General features: G+C 30.7%; 1 protein-coding gene and 1 pseudogene across 3 annotated transcripts in view; both read left to right on the top strand.

The window, feature by feature from the left end:
- Positions 1-23450, top strand: part of LOC134232155 (xylulose kinase-like) — an 85486-nt gene that overhangs the window by 10630 nt on the left and 51406 nt on the right. For 2 of the 3 annotated variants that reach the window (XM_062714118.1, XM_062714103.1), the window contains exons 6-18: positions 7-99; positions 321-422; positions 506-637; positions 879-938; positions 1103-1184; positions 1602-1642; positions 3156-3271; positions 3569-3684; positions 3845-3918; positions 4340-4436; positions 4838-4896; positions 6664-6751; positions 8195-8280. In XM_062714118.1, the coding sequence (XP_062570102.1) occupies positions 7-99; positions 321-422; positions 506-637; positions 879-938; positions 1103-1184; positions 1602-1642; positions 3156-3271; positions 3569-3684; positions 3845-3918; positions 4340-4436; positions 4838-4896; positions 6664-6751; positions 8195-8280 (1146 nt within the window). Of the gene's footprint in view, positions 1-6; positions 100-320; positions 423-505; positions 638-878; positions 939-1102; positions 1185-1601; positions 1643-3155; positions 3272-3568; positions 3685-3844; positions 3919-4339; positions 4437-4837; positions 4897-6663; positions 6752-8194; positions 8281-8571; positions 8846-23450 lie in introns of those variants that run through there. The other variant, XM_062714111.1, reaches the window with a different exon arrangement.
- LOC134232180 (xylulose kinase-like) lies at positions 10372-22409 on the top strand (annotated as a pseudogene).

The raw sequence follows: 23450 nt of genomic DNA, 5'->3' as shown, positions 1-23450 counted from the left end.
TTACAGTACTGTTTTTCGATCCCCGATTCTCCAATATGGATGGACGCTAGTACGACAAAGAACTGCCGTGAACTGGAAGAAAAAGTAGGCGGTCCCTTGGTATGTTTCATTAAAGTCTTCTAAGATTTAATAATCTTACAGTGAAAATTGTTCATACTTTTGGAAAGTGTTTAATGCATCTCAAAACATACAACTCCATCCACATTGATGTATGGGTAGCTTGAAAGCATTTTAATGAATGACACAATTTAAACTTAAACCAAAAGATTTGTACTGTTAAATTTCTGATTTATACTAGTTTAAAGTTGTTGATTTTGTAGAAACTAGCAGAAATAACTGGTTCTCGTGCTTTTGAGAGGTTTACAGGGACCCAGATTATGAAGATTTCTCAGACGAGACCATCAGAGTACAATGACACTGAGGTACAGAGAGTTTTAACTCCAATGATCTCAGAATTATTGCTTTTCTAATTACCTGTTGATCTTGATCTGCATTAATGTTACAGAGGATTTCATTGGTCAGTAGTTTTGCAGCATCCCTTTTGATTGGAGATTATGCTCCAATAGATTTGAGTGATGGGTCAGGAATGAACCTTTTGGACATTAGAAGGAAGAAGTGGTCACCAGAATGTCTTCAGGTACCCCCCTCAAAATGACCCCTCCTTTTATATTGCACAATGCTTATCACATAGAGAATGACTTTTTTATTATCTTTATATTTTTTTGGCATATGCAGCCCCTCTTCCCTGATCACAGGGAGTGGAATTAAATAAAACTAGTGTAATGAATTGCTTCTAGACACATAAATATACAATAACTTAGATAATGGGCAAAATAATGATTTACAGATTTAGTATGTCTATATCTTTGGTATTTAAGGCTTGTGGATCGAACTTGAGTCAGAAGCTGGGAGAACCAGTGCCGTCCAAACAAGTCATTGTAAGTTATAAAGGCCATCATCCAAACAAGTCATTGTAAGTTTAATGGGTTGTAGGTACTTTAAATGGGCTTCATCATAATTTGGCCTCTTATCCATTATTTCTAAAGACTAAGATTGTGTATTTCCCACTCTATTTGTACTGTTGTTTATTTATTTTTGATAGGGAAATGTGAGCCAGTTTCTCATTGGTCGATATCACTTTAGTCCAAACTGCAAGGTCGTGGCTTTTACTGGAGATAACCCAGGTATTTAAAGGAGAGATTATAAAAATAAAGATTTTAAGATTTCAGTATTTTGATGAAATTTTGTAAAATATGAATGTTCTTCAGTAAGGAACAACCATCCTTTCTTTTGTAAAAGCTGAGAGGAGGACTTTCAGGTTTTTATCTTTATATTTACAATCCTTTTGTCATCCTTCTGGTAACTTGCATAAAATTTTGCTTTTTCATATATTACTGTATTTATTTACAAAAGAACTCCAATTTATAGCTATGAAAATTCATTTTCAGCATAGCAATTGGGCGAAATTTGTAAAAAAAAAAAATGACGAACTTGACAATTGTATAAAGGAATGATTGTTTTCATTGAGAGTTACTTCTCTTATCATAGGGTGAATGAAAGTAACTGCAAGTGCAATATATGCTTTGTTATATTTTCTGTAGCATCCCTGGCAGGAGTGGCACCTAAACTAGGTGATGCAATTGTAAGTACAAGACATGTATGTATACTAATAACCATATCTTTTTTTTTTTTAAAAAAGTCTTTTATTAGCTCACCTGAGCCAGTGGCTAATTGAAAGTTAACCCTTCCACCTAAAATCAGTAAGCCCCAATTTTCAATGCCTATATTACATGTATGTATATCTTTGCCAAAAAGTGTCCCCCTTTGTGTAGAAGTAAAAAAATCTCCAGAAAAGCAGGGATTATGGATCACATTGATATTAAATAATGCCAGTGTTGTGTGGAATCAATATGATTAATAAATCACTCCCTCAGTGCTAGAATTTGATCTTCAATATAAAGTAATTTTTTTTATATAAAACTTAAGGAGGAATGCCACACCAACTTTTTATTTTTTTTTTTTTATAGATCTCTGAGTTAAGCTTTTTAATCAATGGTTTCAGCATTAAAAGGCTGTCATTAGCTTTCAATTATTTTATTTGAATTTTTTTGTATTTTTTCAAAGAAAATTCAAAAAATTATTTACATCCTAATAAGATGCCTTCTTGTAAAATTTCTGCTGTAAATGAATGCATCACATGAATACCTAATAAAATATGAAAAGAGAAGCCATATAGGTACTAAATTGTTTTAAATAAAAACATATTTATGAAAATAAAACACATAATTTAAAACTTAACTACTGGATAAGAGATTTAACCAGCGGTTAACTCTAACCAGTGTTTTGAGCAACTCAATCCTGCATTTTATTCATTTTGTGTTAATTTTGATCGGGTTAGGTCCAAATAACTAAAAAAATTAATTTCTCTAAAATTTCTCAATTTCGTTTCAATTTCTTTTTAAAATGTAATTGACAAACATGTTGTCCTTAGTTTATGCTAGTTTTATGGTGTTTTTAACCATAGATTTAATAAATATTCACAAATAATGTATTTTATTTTCATAGATAATTTTTTCTAAAAAATTTAAAAAGTCTAACCAGCCTTTCTTTACATATTTTATAAGATATTCATATGATGCATTCATTTACAGCAAACTTTTAACTCGAAAACAACTTATTTGGATGTAAATGATTTTTTCCATTTTCTTTGAAAAAATACAAAAAAATTAATATAAAATAATTAAGAGCGAATAACGGCCTTTCAATGCTGAAATCATTGTTTAAAAAGGATGACTCAAAGATCTATAAAATAAAAAGTTGGTGTGGCATTCCACCTTAAGAGGAAGATTTAAAATGTATCTGCTGATGAAGAACAGCAAGGTTACATGTAAATTGACTCTGGTGAGCACAGTGCCCTATAGACCTTACTCAGCATCACCTTTATTTTTTTCTTCTTTAATGCTTTCAGAATTTAGAGTTGAATGAACCATCACTGCAGTGCATTTTTCTATTTTCAAATCACTAATTCTACTAAATGTTTTTACTGCTCTTTGGGTAAAAAAAGTTGTAAAAAAAATTAATTCTTTGTTAAACAAACCACACATATCATGATTGTAGTTTAAGTCTGTATGTAATCATACATATTCTTTTTACAGATAAGTCTTGGATCTAGTGATACAGTTTTCTCCTGGTTGTCGAATCAGACAGTGGAACTGGATGGCAATGTCTTTGTTAACCCTATTGACTCGGAAACATATATGTCTCTAGTCTGGTAGTGTATTCTTTAATTATTCAGGAGGGGTTGTTTTTTGACAAGGAACATATATTTATTGTGAAAATAAAATTATAAAATAGAATTCAGTAATTTGACATTAAAATGAGTTTAATTCTTGAAAATTACATCAGTTTTGTTTGTACAATGTTCATGTAACTATTTGATTTCAGGAAAAAAAATCAATTGTCATGATAAATGTTTGAATGTTAGATTTCAAGTAATTTTACTTTTTGAAAAAAATTATCTAACTTTCAACAATTTTTATTCCAACAACCAAACAAATTTCTTTTCCAGCTTTAAGAATGGTTCTCTCACAAGAGAAAGAATCAAAGATGAACGTGCTGAAGGATCATGGGATAAATTTTCAGAATATTTGAAAAACACACCAATGGGAAATAATGGAAATATAGGTAAAAATATAACTTCAACAAAGAATCTTCTCTGAGTGTTTTGATTAAAAAAAAGAGTTTCAGCAAAGGTAAGGCATTGAAAAAAGTATTGTATCTGGAAAATCCCTGCATACTCTGTATTTAAATATTTTATGCATTGAATCCGAATATCTTCATGCAGGAATATATTTTGATGTGATGGAGATACAGCCATTATCACAGGGAATTTTCCGGTTCAACAAATCAGATGAAAAGGTATGTAATAAGGAATTTGTTATGACGAAGCTTAAATTCTCTTCTTACCACACACCTTGTACATGCTAGAAGATGTAATTTTATTTTCCCCCTCCAGACCTACTTTTTTAAGAGTTTTTATCTGGCAAAGTTTTGAAGTTCTATCTCAACTAGCATTGTGATTGTGGGATTGTTTATCATACTTTAAAGTCTTATTTACAAATTAACAGTTTCAAGATACTGATATGAATTTCTTTAATATTTTTTAATTTTATATTTAAGTATAAGTGTACAAATTCAAAGTCTTTACTTAACAATTATTAAAGTTAAAGGTGTTAAAAATGCTAGCTAGGGATCAAGATTTTTAAAAGGGGGGAAGGGAGAAATTTAATCTTGAGTTAGATATAATTGTATTATTGTAAGAATCTTTGTTGTGTATTAGGTGGAATCATTCCCACCAGAAGTAGAAGTTCGAGCCGTGATAGAGGGTCAGATGATCGCTCGTAAAATGTACACGGAAAAGAGAGGAATGCACACAGGTAGGATGTTAATATGCTAAGACCATGGAGCGAGCACAATTGTGTATTGTTAAATAAATTAATTCTATAAATTTTCTTAGAAAATTCCTTGTTATGATATTTTACATGTTCATTTCAAAGTTAATGTTATAAACCAGTGTTATACATGTATATATTATTTTAAAGTAAATGGTTCCACCTTTCAACTTTATCTCCGATATTATTTGATGTGATATTTTGACATAATTTTGTTCTACATAACCTAACGGCTTGCAGATGTCATTATTTGTGGAATCGGGTCACATCAGTCTGATTTTTCTGAAATCTATAAATCAGTATACACACATCAAATGCACATGTATTCCTGTATTCTGAAGAGAATAGTATGTATGCTAAACCTGACTCATTAAATCCTTTGACAGGCCTGGACACCCGAATTCTGGCCACTGGTGGTGCCTCTCTGAATAAGGCCATTCTACAGGTAAAGTCAAGGTCAAATAATATCAATAACCAAAGTTACAAGATTTTGTTAATCACATCCACTGTCATGGGTAAATCCCTAGTAAATAAGTGTTGTATGAATCTGATATTTTTATAATAATCTAGATTGTATTATTCTAAATTCTATCATCCTAGGTTATATCATTCTTAAGGTTAAATTATTCATATTCTTATAGGTTATATTAATTATATCATTAAAGGTTATAATATTCTTATTATTATAGGTTATATTATTCATATCATTATTATAGGTTATATTATTCATAGCATTAAAGGTTTTATTATATAGTTTATTTATAGTCCCTATATATTCTATACAAATGCAAACAGTTCGTAACACTACATATTCACCGGATTTTAGGCCGTATTCACCGGAAGGTCAATGCGCGTGCAACGGCATTGTGACGTCACAATCAAAACATCAAACAACGTTGTAAACAATGGTTGCAACGGCCACAGCGAGCTATGTATCTGAACAGAAAACAATTATTCAAATCTATTTCAGGATTATCTTTTAACATTTGGACGTCTTACATATAGCAAAACTCGGAAAGGAAAACACTGAGGTTACAAAGAGTAATCTGGAGATTTTTCTGTTTTTAAAAAAATGGAAGATCGCAAATGAAAATGTTGTCGTCATACAGCCTTCAATGTCTTATTTATTCAAATCCCAACTACATCTATAATAAAACAATTATGGACTCTTTTGGTGTTGAATATGGTTTGTTATTCACCAGAAAAATATCCATATTGACCTCGGCTTCGCCTCGGTCAATGTGAATATTTTTCTTGTGAATACCAAATCATATTCAACACTAAAAGAGTCCATAATTGTATAATATTATTCATATCATTATAGGTTACTATTATTTTATTCATATCATTATAGGTTATATTATTTATATCATGATAGGTTATATTATTCATATCATTATTGGTTAAATCAATCATATCATTATAGGTAATTTTATTCATATCATTTTAGGTTTTATAATTCATATCATTATAGGTTATATCGATCATATCGTAATAGGTGACATTATTCATGTCTATATATGTAATTTTATTCATATCATTATAGGTTTTATAATTCATATCAATATAGGTTATATTATTTATATCATTATAGGTTATATTAATTATATCATTACATGTGATATTTTATTCATATTATTATAGGTTATTTATACATGTCATTATAGGTCATATTATTCATATCATTATAGGTTATATCGATCATATCATTATAGGTAATTTTATTCATATCATTATAGGTTTTATAATTCATACCATTATAGGTTTTATCGATCTTATCATTATAGGTTATTTTATACATATCATTATAGGTTATATTATTCATATCATTATAGATTATGTTATTCATATTATCATAATAGGTGATATCTTCATATTATTATAGATTATTTTATACATATCATTATAGGTTATATTATTCATATTATTATAAGTTATGTTATTCATGTCATTATAGATTATATTATTTATATCATTATAGGTTTTATTATTTATTTTAAAATATTATTTTAAGTTATATCATTCTGGACTGTATCATACTATAGGTTATACTAATCTCGTGTACACCATTTTGGGTTATATAATTCTAGGTTATAGCTTTCTAGGTTATATCAATCTAAATTTTATCAATCTAGATTGTATCATTCCATAGGTTATACCAATCTTGATTACATTATTCAGGGTAATATAATTGTATGTTTTATCTTTCTAGGTTATTTCAGATGTGTTTGGGGCACCTGTTTTTGTGAGTGATATTTCAAACTCAGCTGGCCTTGGCTCTTGTTACAGAGCTAAACATGGTGAGTATACTCAGGTGGAGAAACTCAAAAGTGTGTGCTCAGTAGTGTATGCTCGGTAGTGTATATTAATCTGAATTAAGTTTTTACACAGTAATTTACATTCAGTAATGTTTACTCAGTAGTGTATGTTGTGTAGTCAGAAATGTAATATATACTGAAATTCTATACTTAGTAGTATACATGAGGGTCATTCAAAAAAATACGTAGACAATGTTCTTCAATGTCATATTATTATTACAAGATTATAAATCAACATATTTTCGTAATTAAAATCATTTATTTTGTTGAAGTGTGAAGTTTCATTCCATTTCTGATCATTAAATAGAACTCATGTTAGCCACTTTTTAAAGCAACATGCTTTGTTACCACGGAGCAAGGTCAACCAACATTGTAAAGTCAAGTTTCGCATAATTACTATGCTTTTTAAGTTCATACACAGATTGTAGCGTCTTCTCTATTCATAAAAACGAATCCATAAAGTTAATACCTAGTTTGCTAAAAATAGTCAAAATAACTTGAACTAGATTGGCAGTGTCTTCAAATTCTTTACTGCTTAACTCTATTAGTTCCGCAACAGTGAAGCTTACATCGCGTTAAATGACGTTCCTGACTCTTTCTTTGCAGACCATCCATTGTCTGATTCAAACTTGCTATCACTCGAAAATTGTATTTTCCATTTTATGCAAATACATGGCTTATTTTTCATACATTTCCTGGTTTATACAGAATTTTTTAAGTTTGTTAAAGAAGTTTCCCGAATGCAAAGCAAAATGTTATTGCTACTCGCTGCTCCATGACATCCTCCAACGTAATAGTTTTTTGCCTTTTTTAATAAAGTCCATATGTATTTAGAAACTGATATCTTTTAATAGGAGCGATATATTACATCACTTGATAGCATCTTAAGAAATACAGCAAGACTTTATTTTTATTTCGTTTTAACTCCATCTATTAGAGTACTATAAAGTGAAAATTAGTAATTGAATTATTCAATTTTGACGTTGTTCTGTGTCCCAGTTTTTGCTACTCTAAATCTTTAGTAATTTTTAAAATATGAATACATATTCCAATTTTTCTACTCAATTATTCAAATTTGTTGTTAAGATTTCAATATGAGATGACGTTAACCAAAAATGTTAGGACAAATTAAGTCCTAATCTTGGTAGAGTATACTTAAACATGCCTGCTAGGTAGTGTATGCTCAGAAGTGTAATTCTATATAGTGTATACACAAAAGAAAGTGTTTACTAATGATACTTGTAATAAATGTTCCATCTCCACAAACATCTTTGATCCAGAAATTGTATCAATTTTATTTGATAATGTTTTGCAATCTTGGTAAATTTTTGAAAATGATGAAGAGGAATGTCTTTCAGCTTGTCAAAATAAACAACCTTATTGACATTCAGTTGTCATATTGGTACTGTATGATTTATTTCACAGGACTTGACGGTTGTGATTTCGCTGACGTTGTTAAGAACCACCACCGACCTGAGTGTGTGGCAGTCCCAACAGAGGGCGCTAGTGAGGTGTGGAATTAATGATTAAACAAAAGTTATACCCCTTGAGAACCACAGGGGTTTTTGTACATATACCTATGAAAAGTTTTAAATATGCTAATTCATGAACACATACATGAACAGTATTTAGTGCTTAAAACAAACTTATTAGAAATAGTACATTACATAACATCTGATCAGGTTCGCCTATTAATTTTGTTTTGTAAATCTTTTGTTTGTCACCTGAGTATGAACACTAACGAAATCTAGAAACCATTCTTTACTACAAGTTTTAAAATTGTTTGTGTTTCTATCTTTTAGGTCTATAAGGAAATGAGTTTCAGGTACAGAAAATTAGAGCGAGAAGTGGCTAACCAACAGTAGCAGAGAGATGTGTAGGATTAATTTGTCTGCTCATTAATTATGTAACTAAATCGACTTTTATTTACATTTGGTGCTATCTCCTTCTCAATGTGTATAATTTAGTTCATTGTTATGTAATTGTGATGGATCAGTGCATTGTTTATACATGTATGTTAAATGAACTATGTACCATAGCTCATCCTATGATGGACAATAAATTGATTGTACATTTTCTTGGAATCTTAGTTCAATGTTTAGTTCATAAATCAAACAGAATTGGGGTTTTATTATTTTAATAGCAGCGGGAGCTTCGTGCACATTGCTCTTTCGATGGACATTTTAATAGAAAAATGATTATGTCTGGAAATAGGCCCCCACCCCACCCTACCCCTTGATGTGATGTGCTTGCTGTCAACATTTCCTTGTGACTGTGATCTAACCTACATCATCACTTTTGAGATTTCAGAAACTAGGTTAAAAGTTTACATTACATTTTCAAGTTTGTTATATAATGATAATGACCTCGTAAGCAAATATAATCTATCTTTGGGTCATATTTTTTCTGATGCTTTTATTAGCTCTATTGGTCAGATACCAGAAAAGCTTATGCGATGGAAAAATGTCCATCTTCTGGGTTGTTTTCAATCCGCAAACTTTTTTTTCAAAATTCCATTCCTTCCGTTTTACTTTTAACTATAATAAGCCCCAATTTTTTTTAAATTGATGGAAGCACTGAGGCACTTATAAGAACAATAATCAGACACTAAGCAATTTTAAAAGTGTGTATGTAAAGGGGAAGGACATAACAAATAAAAAGTACCAAAAACTTCGACAAAGTTTAACATAAGTCGGGCATTATACATGTATTTTCAACAGAAAAAATTAATACAATTACGTGGAATGGCACGATCTTACTGCAACGGAAATCGAATGGGGTGAGGACTGCACTTTAAAACTAAGTAGTTATAAATGTGAACGATATCTTTGGCTGTAAAAAAATGAAATATCATTTTATCTTTCTACAAACGATGGAGACACTAAAGAATATTGTACAGTTTATTTTCTGTTCATAAAATGCATGTTACATGTACATATGGAAACAGCATTGACTGCTCACTATTTTGAGGAAATTAATAGATCAAGATTTATATAAAATGACGACGACTGATATAAATGCAGGTACAGGATTTTAATAAAATACGTTGTATTTTATACTTATATATTTAAATCGGCATGGTTATTTATAAACGAGATTTGTTTGACAATGTGGGAAACGTTTGAACCAATAAAATACGAGTGATCTGTTTCTAGTATACAAAAGGTTAACAATGATCGTAGTACATGTGTAATAACCATGTAACTTAATCAGAAGGTTAATTTTGAATGAAGAAAAGCCTACTTAGCCTGCTTATCGATGCTGAAAATGCAATTGTATTTTGATTAATTTGTTTACATCCTCAATTATTTCGTTGACATTTTCCCCAATTATACAATCGGATGTTAAAAGTTTAACTAAAATTTAGCACGCCCTGAGTTAATGGATATATATTGAAGACAAATAGTTTTATTTACTTTCAGCACTTATTAGGCTTCTTTTTGGTATTGTAAGTTGCATACGACGTCATATGACGTCATAGTCTAGGCACATCAAATGGCACGTGCGGTTTGATGAACCTATTCGAATAGGTGATATCACTTTTAAGTAGTAAATACCAAAAACGGCGCCCCATAGCTTGCTCAAGGATTTACTAGGGACAGCCTAATCGTAGGATGACCCAGTTTTCATCTTCGGCAGATAGGCCTAACGATGGACAGTGGTGAAGATCGCTTATTTCTTGGATTTGATTTTAGCACACAACAAGTAGGTGAATGCATTTTATTATATAGCTGCATTTAAACCGTATGTTACTTGACAAAAGCTCTCCTTTTGCAAACAAATTATAAAAGTTAAGACAAAAAATCTTGATCTAAATATGAAAAAAACTGTAAGGCGAATCTATGGGGAATTATGATGATGCTTTTGTGTGTTTTTAAGAATACATCCTCTTTTCAATCAAATTAATAACACAAGAGAGTTATATTTCCTTTTTTTTTTTACAGATTAAGGCAGAAGCAATTAATGACTCTCTGAAACTTGTAAATGAAACAGCAGTAAAATTTGACTCGGATCTTCCAGAATTCAAGTAAGTGAAAATGAGAATGTTTATATTGATTAACTTTATATAAATGGATAATTTTTTCTCTTCCCTTGCATATACTACTAAAACTATTAGTATGTCAAACATTGTTATTTAGAACTCAAAGAAACAATGGCAATGAAACTATTCAGTTGTCAGAAAATTAATGATGATGAGTTTGAAATTTTAAATTAAGACATGAAAATATTTTATAGAATGTATAGAATATTGTTTCATCCAGAACTTGTTTCATTCAGAACTCATGGAGGGGTGCACATCCACAATGATAATGTCACAGTTACTGCCCCTGCTATCATGTGGGTCAAGGTAAGGGTACCTGTCATTTAAAGGACCGTAAGTTCCATGGTAGCCTATATGTTAAACAATATTAATTTTAGGACCACTATACCATTTTATACTAATAAAATATTTTTCCTCACACACTATTTATTATACAATATCAATATTTCCAATGTTCCTAAAAATAGAAAACATAGAAAATAAATAAAAAATATATCTCATTTCTGTATTCAGGAAAGTTTTAACATCCAGATTTTAAAATATTAGGAACAAGTTATCCGATAATTGAGAAATGATTTAATTTAGTTATTTGCATGGTATGTTCTGTATAATAAATACTGTTTCAGCGTTTCATGTTTTTGTATATAAGTTAATTTCTTTTAAAAAGCTCAGAATGTAGTCACGAAATACTTAAATGATTTGGTTAAAAGAGTAGGAATATTAATGTTTTCTGCAACTGTACATCCTGTACATGTTGGTATATTATGCATTCTTTTGACAGGCATTTGGCATGTTGCTAGATAAAATGAAGAAGAATGGTTTTCCCTTTCACAAAGTGGCGTGCATTTCAGGAGGAGGACAGGTGTGACATCTTCTACATGTACATGAATATCTTATCCAAAAATTGTATCTTGATATTAATTCCTTAATTATTGAAGTTTTGAATTATAATTCCTTCACAATTTTAGGAATTGTTAAAGTTTATTAATAATCATTGATTTAACAATTATTGAAATAGGGGAGATAAATAAGAATAAAACAGGTCTTTAAATGCAATGCGAAATGCAATAACAATTCGAAATGTAATAAACCTGGATTTTTACATTTTGTGTCATTACATTTTGCAACGAGACCAACACAAAAATGTAGTAATGCTAAATGTAATAATACGATTTTTGGATTATTACATGTTGCGTTGATACATTTTGCATTGAGATTAAGCAAAAGGGAAGAACGCAACATGTACATGTAATAACACACTTTGTCAGTTGATGGGTCTTACAATATCGGAGAATGATGACCAAAAAGGAGGTCATGGTGATCTACTTCTGACATTTTATGGCTATATCAAAGTATCTCAATTACTAATTGGCTTAGAATCGTCAGACTTTGTCAGTTGATCCACCTTGAGTTTTCGGAGAATGTCTATCAAAAAGTAGGTAATGGTAACCTACATTTGAAATATCTCAACTAGTATTCTTATTGGCTTATAATCATCAATCTTTGTCAATTAATGCTTCTTGAGCCCTCAGAAAATTTCAACCAAAAAGTAGGTCACCGTGATCTACTTATGGTATTTTATAGCTATATTGAAATTTATTCAGTCCTAACTGGCTTAGTATCATCAAACTTTGTCAGTTGATGCTTCTTGGGTCCTTGGATACTTAGAGTTTGAGGCTTCAAATAGAGTTGATAGATTGTACAATTTATCAGATGAGCGATTCAAAATGTAATAACGCAAAATACTGTAAACCAACTTTTATTCGCGACGACTTTTTTTCGCGATTTACCGGGAGTAAACTAGTTGGCGACGATTAATTTTCGCGATCAAGCCTTTTTTCGAAACTGTTTTTAATAGAAACAATGACTTTAAGAACCCGTTCGCGGCGAGAAATATTCGCGATGACGAGGCTCTCGCGAACCTCGCGAAAATTTCTCGCACGCGAATAAAAGTTGGTTTACAGTATATTAATCCAGGTCTATTACGCTTCGCGTTGTTATTACATTTTGCGTTCTAACAGTGCATATATAATTAATGCAATATGAGCTGCAAATTTTCAGAATTTTTGCTGCAAAGTTGTAAATAACCATTTCCATGACAGAAGAGGAAAAAAATGTTTATATACTTCTGTTGTTCATATTTGCGAAGTAAGAACTAGTTATAGGCTTTGATTGAATCAAAATTACATTATTGTCATTCTGTACAAAAATGATTTTTATGTAATACTGTATATTGGATTGTATAGAAGTCTGAAACAATTTAATGCTTTTTAGTCTAATTGATCAAAACGGTTTAAAATTACATTGAAATTAATCATAATAAAACATTTTAAAAGCAAAATAAAATTTTCAAAAATGCAGCTTATATTGCTTTATATTCATATGTAGTACCTATTGTAATTAATATTCATATAGTACCTTTTCCCTGCAGCAAACTGGTAGTGTTTACTGGAAAAAAGGTACAAACCACATCTTAAGAAATCTTGATGACAAAAGACAACTACATGAACAACTACAGGTAAAATAATCCAATTTTCCCTCCCTCCCGAGTCTTACCCCAAGGCTAATTCAAACAGTGTTGGGGTCAATTACTTTGAAATGTAATTAACTTCATGTACTTTCAAATACATCAATAATTTTGTCAATGACTTACAATTACAATTGCATTGATCATGTTGATTTTTTTCAAATATAAGTAATTCTCTCAGTTACCTAGACAAATGTATATAGATACTTATCAATTACTTCAGTTTTATTTTTTTTTAATCTCAAAACATTTTCACAAAACATAGACAAGTATATACCGGCATTTAGTACTAAAAATATTGTGTCTACAGTTTTGAGTTCATTTCAGTCATCATTTGATTTCCACAGTATCATTCAGACAACATCTTTCGATCTGAAGATTTTTAAATTCAACTCATCCAGTGTACCCTTGAATTCTTGTTTGGTTCTATACATATGTTTTATAGTGAACATTTATTCAGTATTTTTGTTCTTGGGTATGAGAGGGTGGTTCACACCTGAAGAAAATTAGACCTTAGTTCTTTACATATTGCCTTGGGCAGCATGTATTGTTATAGAAACAAATGGGTACCCAAACGAATTAAACAATATGAGATATTTCATTATTGCATAAACGCAAGTTCATGCAAACGATGAATCATAAAAAGACAACTTACAAAACTTTAAACTTGAAAAAAGTAATTGAAATGTAATTGAAAAGTAATTGAAAATTGTAACATGCTTTTTTTTACTTGTAATTGAAAGCAGTCTCAATTACAATTTACTTCCAATTACTTTGAAAAATGTAGTCAATTACACTCCATTATAATTACTTTTTCAATTACTCCATCCTTGAATTCAAAAACAAATAGCAAGTGATTTTTGAAGGATGGCTTTTTTTTACACATGAAATTCCCTTTATTCATTCTTACAGGACTGTTTTTCGATCCCTGATTCTCCAATATGGATGGATGCCAGCACAACAAAAAACTGCCATGAACTGGAAGAAAAAATAGATGGTCCTTTGGTACGATATCTTATTCTTTTTACAGAATTAAATCTTTTTGATGGATAATCTGAATTATGATGAAATTTTTTTTAGAGACTAGCAGAAATAACTGGTTCACGTGCTTTTGAGAGGTTTACAGGAACCCAGATTATGAAGATTTCTCAGATGAGACCATTGGAGTACAATGACACTGAGGTACTAACAGTTTTAACTCCAATGACCTCGAGCTCAGAATTATTGCTTCTCTGATCAACTGTTAAACTTGATCTGCATTAATGTTACAGAGGATTTCATTGGTCAGTAGTTTTGCAGCATCCCTTTTGATTGGAGATTATGCTCCAATAGATTTGAGTGATGGATCTGGAATGAACCTTTTGGATATTAGAACTAAGAAGTGGTCACCAGAATGTCTTCAGGTAAGTCCTTAGCCCTCCTTTTAAAAAAATATCCTATCTCCGTTTTAATTAATTGCGTACATGCTGAACACCAATCAAGATTTGCTATTTTATTTTAATTTTTGGGGGGTTTGGGTTAAAAAAAAATAGTGTTACACATTTCATTCACATAAAGATGTGATGGGAGGGATAATTGGCATAAAAAATGATTTACTAATTTATTATGTTTCCTTGGTATTAAAGGCTTGTGGATCCAACTTGAGTCAGAAGCTGAAACAAGTCATTGTAAGTTATAAAGGCCATCATCCAAAGAAGTCATTGTAAGTTTTACAGGTCATAGCTTCTAGATACTTTTCATAGGCTTCATCAAATTTTTGCCTCATATTTTGTATAACTAAGGACGAAGATTGTGTATAAATTTTTCAATTTATTTGTACTGGACTTTCTTTATCTTTGATAGGGAAACGTGAGCCTGTTTCTCATTGGTCGATAGTCCAAATTGCAAGGTTGTGGCTTTTACCGGAGATAACCCAGGTATTTCAGTGATGATTATGAAATTTAGCATATTAAAATAATATTTTTGTATTTGATGAAATTTTGTAAAAGATATACCGGTATGTTCTTCAATTAGAATTTTTTTAAACTCTGAAATTTATATTTTTGGGCAATTTTTATAGATATTTATAGGCATTTAAGGACTAGGAATCAGCCCTCTATATTTATCTTAGAATAAAAAACACAAAAAACAAACATCCTTCTTTTTGTTAAAACTGAGGTGAAAAACTTTCAGGTTCTTCATCATATTTTATCACCCTATTGTCATCCTTCTGGCTTCTGGTAACTGGCATATTATATTATATATATTATATATATTATATATATTATATATATATATATATATATATATATATATATATATATATATATATATATATATATATATATTATATTTCCAAAAGAAATCAAATTTATTATTAATACCTATATGAGGCACACATTTTCAGCATAGCAATTAGGGCAAAGGTTGTCAGGAATGACTAACTTGACATTTGTATAAAGGAATTGTTTTCAGGGAGAATTACCCATCTTATCATAGGGTGAATGAACCTTTACTGCAAGTGCATTATCAAATCTACAAAATGCTTTGTTATATTTTCTGTAGCTTCTCTGGCAGGAGTGGCACCTAAACTAGGTGATGCAATTGTAAGTAGTGAACAATGTTGATAAACGTATGGTTACTGATAACAATACATGTATCCTCCAAAAAAGTCTTTTATTAGCTCTGATATTTGAGCCAGAGGCTATAATATTCAGATTGAACTTTGACTCTTCGCTTCCATGGTTATATTGTTGACATGTAGTTGCTGAACTCAGTTTTTACTATTTCATCTTTTTTCATTGAGAATCACTTAGTGTTCAGCTTCAACCAAACTTGCTGACAGAGCATCTGTAGGTGCATGAAGAGGATTTGAACTTGTTTAAATATTCTTTCAAGGAAAAAGATTTCAGACATATAGTAAAAACTGAAGGCATCTTTTAAAAACATCTTATTCTGAAAAGACATGAAATAAAAAATTATGAATTTCAAACTTACTTCAAAACTTATGAAGTTAAAATTAAAGAGGGTCCTTAAATGAGCCGTCACTGATTTTAGTCCAGATTCTATTTTCAAATCACAGATTTTTTTTCTGCTCCTTTGGATAATAAAAATGTTTTAAATGTTTTTATTATAGTTGTAGTTCGTTTGTGACCATACATATCATTTCTTAAAGATAAGTCTCGGGTCCAGTGATACAGTCTTCTCCTGGCTGTCGAGTCAGAAAGCCGAACTGGATGGACACATCTTTGTTAACCCCATCGACTCGGATACATATATGTCTCTAGTCTGGTAAAGTGGTTTTTATTATTTTGGAGGGTTGTTTCTTGACTCGAAAATAATTTTTTGAAATGCAAATAAGATCAACAGAGAGTTCAGTAGCAAGAAATTCTTTAGACATTTTAAATTAAAAAAATTGTCAGCTGCTAGATTTAAAGTACCTTCACTTTTTATTTTTAAAAATATTTTTTTATTTTATCAAATTTTCACTTTTCAGGCAGTATATCATGAACTTCTTCCAATAATACAATTTTTTTTGTAAGAATTATGTGTAAACAAAAATTGTCTATAATCAGACCATATAATTTCTATTCAAGCTTTAAGAATGGTTCTCTTAGAAGAGAAAGAATCAAAGATGAGAGTGCGGAGGGCTCATGGGATAAATTTTCAGAATATTTGAAAAACACACCAATGGGAAATAATGGAAATATAGGTAAAAATATTCATAAACAAACATGAGAGAGCATCTTTGAGAGTTTTAATAAAAATAGAGGCTTGCATTGGTAATGCTATTAAAAGGCCAAAAATTGTTAAAAGTATTGTTTCTTGAAAATCCTGCGTACTTTTGTATCATGATTAAAAGTAAGTATTTTATGAAATGAATCTGATGGATGTACGTACTTTATACAGGAATATATTTTGATGTGATGGAGATACAGCCATTATCACAAGGAATTTTCCGGTTCAACAAATCAGATGAAAAGGTATGTAATAAGGAATTCTGAAACAACATCTTAATACTTAATTTATTATAATGAAGATTTTTTCTTATTACCACAAAACCAGGACATGATAGTACATGTAATTTTATCCCCTCCCCTATCCCTTTATTCCTCCAAACTAGTACATGTAATTTTATCCCCTATCCCTATCCCTTAATTCCCCCAAATCTATTTTTAAAAAGTTTGTTTCTGGTAAAGTTTGTCGTACTAGATATTGTTTCTACTTTAAGCAATTAAAGGCTTTTTAAAATGTACTATAATGCCTTACTTACAAATACACAGGTTTTAAGATATCTATTAGTGCAAGATTTGTTTTAATATTTTATGATTTTTTATTTAAATATACACGCACCTCTATATTAATTCAAAATTTTTTTTGTAAAAACTCATTCCAGTTTAAGATATTAAGAATGCTAGCTAGGGATCAAGATTTGAAAAAAATAGGGAAAATTCTTTTTTGAGTTAATTACATGTAATATTATAAGAATCTTTGTTGTAAATTAATAGATGGCCTCCTTCCCACCAAAAGTAGAAGTTCGAGCCGTCATAGAAAGTCAGATGATTGCTCGTAAAATGTACATGGAAATGAGAGGAATGCATACAGGTAGGATGTATAACCGTAACACTTTTTATGTTGATAATAAGACCATTAGGACAAGCACAATTGTATAATATGTTAATGACAAATCTATTGGGGCAAGAAGATTTGTGTATTTTTAGATAAATTAATTTTTAAGTTTTCTTAGAAAAAATTCTTTGTTGAGATATTTTACATGTTCATTTCAAAGTTTTCAAAGTTTTATAAACCTGTTCTACATGTATATATCAGTTGTGAGTTAATGGTCCCACTTTTAAAAGTTTTCTCAAATATTATTTAATGTGATATTTTAGAATAATTCAGTTCAGCATGAAATATAATGCCTTGCAGATGTCATTTTATGTGTCACATCATGCAGTCTTAATTTTTTTCTGATATTAATAAACCAGTACACAACATCACATATACATGTATGTATGGTGACTCATTAAATCCTTTGACAGGCCTGGACACCCGAATTCTGGCCACTGGTGGAGCCTCTCTGAATAAGGACATTCTGCAGGTAAAGTTCAAGGACATTTAGGAATCACTGTCTAGTTAGTAGAGTATGCCAGGACATCAATAAAGGTTGGAATCATGGGATAATTTGCATAAGAGGCAAAGCATGCGTAAATTATGCATAAATTATTCAACGTTTTCAGCAACTGTAAAAGTGGTTATTTACACTGGTTGTTTAGTATGTGTTTGTGACCATGAAACATTATGCGTGGGTGTAAAATACGCGGTCGCACAAGTTACAAAAAAAATTATGCAACCATCGTACTATCATTGAGTTGTTTCCCTTTTAAAATGTGGGAAATACATTTAGAAATAATTACAAACAAGCTAAACAAATCAATAAAAATGTCTACTGTTGGATTGGTACAACCTGAGTATGAACAACTGGAGTACTCTTATTGTAATTATTTAACTAATAAATAGCCCTACCCCCCCCCCCCACTTGTGTTTTCCAGAAAATCTCAGATATAAAAATCGGAGAGGGCTACATTATTGCAGTTAAACCAATAAGCTTAAGCTTCAAATTGGGATCTACTTACCTGTATCGCGCGTCGACTGCACGTGTTGACAATTAATTTAAAAGGTATGTTTGGCGAATTATCACGGAATCAAATTAACCAACTTATTCTTATGACTTCTTATATTATTCTAGGTTATACAATTCTATAGGTAATTTCATTCATATCATTATAGGTTCTATCATTCTAGGTTATATGTATATCAATCTAGCTTGTATCATTCTATAGGTTATATAAATTTAGCTTGTACCATTCTATAGGTTAGTTATATAAATCTAGCTTGTACCATTCTATAGGTTACTAGTATATAAATCTAGCTTGTAACATTCTATAGGTTATATAAATCTAGCATGTACCATTCTATAGGTTATAGAAATCTAGCTTGTACCATTCTATATGTTTTATAAATCTAGCTTGTACCATTCTATAGGTTTTATAAATCTAGCTTGTACCATTCTATAGGTTATATAACTAAATTTTATCTTTCTAGGTTATATCAGATGTGTTTGGGGCACCTGTTTATGTGAGTGATATTCCAAACTCAGCCGGCCTTGGCTCCTGTTACAGAGCTAAACATGGTGAGTATACTCAGGAGGAGAAACGTGTTTGCTCAGTAGTTTTAACACAGTAGTGAATACTCAGTAGTGTATACTCACTAGTGTATACTTACCTGTGTAAAGTTTTTACTCAGTAAGAAGAAGGTATGGTTTCCATACAAATTTTGCCCTGTGATTTTCTAAAAAATGAAACTGGTATAAAAGTTTAAAACTCATGTTTTTTAAATAATTGAAATCCAATGCAGAAAAATCATACAAGTCATTTTTCTCAAATGTGTTTTTCAATGCTAATTATGACGTCATAAACATGTGCATTTTCCCGTATTTTCTTAAAAAGTTGCAGAAGACATGAATTTTCAATGGAATTTTCTTTCAGATAACATTGTCCACAGGCATCGCCCACAAAGATCTTGAGATATGTGGTTTGTTATTGAATTTTCCACAAAATATCAAAAAATTAAAGTGGGCGACGGCTGTGGACACTGTTTTCTAAAGGAAAATCACCCTTGAAATGTGCCATTTTGAGGCTTTTTCTGTTGAAAATAGAGAAATGCTTCACATTAATGACGTCATATTTGCAGAATGGTAAACCTTCATGCCATATTCTTTCCTGATTTATCCGAGTCATTCATTTAACTAATATTTAAGCCAGTTTCAAAACTTTTTGATGTCATTGCATTTTTAGGGCGCAATAAAGCTAAAACCATACCTTCTTCTTTATACTTTAGTAATGTATACTCAATAATTTATGTTTTATACTTAGGAATGTAAGTAATGTATACTCAGTAATTTATGTTTTATTCTTAGGAATGTAGACTCAATAATGTGTACTCAGTAGTATTACTCACTTCACTGTATGGTGTACATGTATACTCAGTCATCTAAACTCAGTCTTGTATTCTCTGTAGTGTTTAATTTATATTCAATTGTTTTTACTCAAAAGGGTATACTTAAACTTGTTACTGTATACTTAAAAGTGTCTGCTACAAATGTAAGTGGTTTATGCTCAGAAGTGTATTCTAAGGAGTGTATACACAGAAAGAAGTGTCTATCATAATGATACATGCACTAATCACACAAACTTCCCATCTCCACCAACATCTATATTGACATTCAAATGTATGTTATAAAAGTAAAAAAAAAAAAGAAAAATCATTTGAATCAAAAATTGTATAAATTGGGTTTGACAACGATTCCTTTTTGTAATTTAGTAACAATTTTAAACAACTTCTGCTAATGAAAAATGAAGAATAAAAAAGTCTCCCAGCCTGATAAAATAAACAACCTTATCTTTGTCTCATTAGTAGTGTATATGGTTTATTTTACAGGACTCGAGGGTTGTGATTTCTCAGATGTTGTTAAGAACCACCCCCAGCCTGAGTGTGTGGCATTCCCGACAGAGGGCGCTAGTGAGGTGTGTAATCGATATATTAACCATAGTTATACCCCCTGAAAACAAATATTTTTGGGGTTGGGAGTGTACTGAATACAGTAAAACACGCCCTTAACGAAGTGCTGGGGACAGACGATTTTGCGTCTATCGTTATAAGCATAATTCACTGTATCCGTCAAGTAAACAATACTGTAAATCACTTTTTTAGGGCGAGAACTTTTTTGGTTGATTAAGCAAGACACTCTGCTTGCAAAAATATCATTCTGGCTTCACTTAATATTGTTATACAGTCAATTCTCGAATTATCGCCATTCGATTCATCGCCATTTTCACAATACCGCCATGATTTCCCAAGAACGTTTTTCCTGCTATATAAAATTCTCTTTATAACGCCAAATTCGCATACCGCCATCCGCCACCCTGTTTTCACAACAAACGTCCATTTTTAAGTGTAAATTATCTCGATAATACCGCCACAGGTGCATGTGGTCAGTGAAGCGCGGCTAATTGGTTGACGCTATCCCTGTTGTAAAGCATGCAAAGCCAGTGAAGGTACATGCAATTAAGTAAACAATAATTTTAACATGAACCGTTAAAATAATTTTGTTCTCTATTTAATGAAATCATTTAGTCAAGGCTTCGCCACGAAAGCGGTCGTTGTAAAGTACGCCGATAACAATATTTTTTTGATGATCTCTGCTTTTAAAAACAATGCAAAGTTTGCTTAAAAATAATTATAAGTCGGAAATTGTGAACATTTTATTAACAATGATTTAATAAACAATGAATTTATTCAAGAACTTATTTAACGTACTATAGGCAATGTATCACGACGATCGACCCAGCATTTTTTTTTCTCAATATCGGACGTGCAGCTTTACATGCATACACATGTACATGTACTTGTCTTAATTACATAACTGAATATTTTGTTTTAGCGAAATTGTACAATGAAAAAATTACTGAAGTATTTTCAAATTTAGAAATTTGTTTATATATACATGTACATGTGATAATAAGAATAGAAACGCTAAATGGTATTTCTAAGAACGATAACTCTACGTCTTATTTCTTAAAAGATGAAAAATTCAATTCATCGCCAAATTCGTTATACCGCCATGATTTCTAAATTACAAAATGTGGCGGTTTATCGAGAATTAACTGTAGATAATAAAGGGCGATTACCATAATTCGTGAAAATTTTGTCTTGCTTTAAAAATACATGAACTCTTTAATTATGATACATACATTTGAACACATGCACCTAGTAATTGTCTTGTAAGAATCTTTACTTGTCACCTGAGTATTAACATTGCATCTAGAAACCATTCTTTACTACAAGACTTAAATTTGTGTGTATTTCTATTTTTTAGGTCTATAAGGAAATGAGCTTGAGGTATAGAAAATTAGAGCGAGAAGTTGCCGGCCAACAGTAGCAGAGAGATGTGTAGGATTAATTAGTCTGGTCATTAATTATGGTTGCTAAATACCCTTTTAATTACAATTGGTGCTATATTCTTCTTGTATAAATTAATTCATTGTTCTGTAATTGTGATGGATTACTTCATTGTTTATGTTAAATGAGTTATGTACAGTAGTTCATCCTATGATTTACAATAAATTGATAGTACATTTTTCCTTGAATCCTAGTTTAATGTTTAGTTCATGAGTCGTATAGAATTGGGGTTTTATTATTCCAAAACAAGCTGGAGCTTCATGCACAAAGCTCTTTCAATGAACATTTTATAGTAAAATTATATTTATGTCTGGAAATGGGACCCCATCCCACCCTAGTCTCCGATGTGATGTGCTTGTTGTCATCATTTCCTTGTGACTGTGATCTCACCTACAACATCACTTTTCCGAGATTAGAGTAACTTCGTAAAAAGTCTGCATTACGTTTTTAAGTTCATTTAAATGACCTTGTAAGCAAATAACCTATCTTTGGATCATATTTTGTCTGATGTATTTCATAAGCTCTATTTGTCAGATACCAGAACAGCTTTTGCAATGGTATTAAGGTTTTCTTCTTCTGTCCATTTTCAATCTGTCTGTAAACAATTAATTTTTCAAAATTCCACTCCTCCTTTGGTTTTAGTTTGATTTCAATTTAACTTTATAACATTGCACACAAGTAAAGTATACAATGTAATCTTTTCTCTCTCTTTGTTTAAAGTAGAAACCAGTACGCGTAGAGTTTTTGTCTTGTTAGAGATTTATGGTACTTATTTTTAGGTATTGTTTTTATTAGGCAATCCATTTCAGAATTGATAATCGGTAAACTGCGAGACGTTCCAACCAATTAGTTTATTGTTTATTATTTTATTACAATACAAAGATTTTGACATTTTTATTTTCAAGTACAATTTGTAGCTCTATTCTTAAGACTAAAACATTTAGAGATAAGAAACGTTAGCATTTATAAAATTATTTTTCTTATCTCGATCAGGAGAGCCATACTTAGTTCAAAATAATCTTTTTAATGATGTGTTAAAATCCATAAATAATCAACTTTCAACCAAAGTTTCCTTAATAAAAATGCATTTTTGAGAAAATTGTATACAAATC

Source organism: Saccostrea cucullata, unplaced genomic scaffold, assembly GCF_032062105.1.
Source record: "Saccostrea cucullata isolate Sc308-1 unplaced genomic scaffold, CSIRO_AGI_Scuc_v1 ctg5197, whole genome shotgun sequence".
NCBI lineage: Eukaryota > Metazoa > Mollusca > Bivalvia > Ostreida > Ostreidae > Saccostrea > Saccostrea cuccullata.
This window is presented reverse-complemented; position numbering and strand designations above follow the sequence as displayed.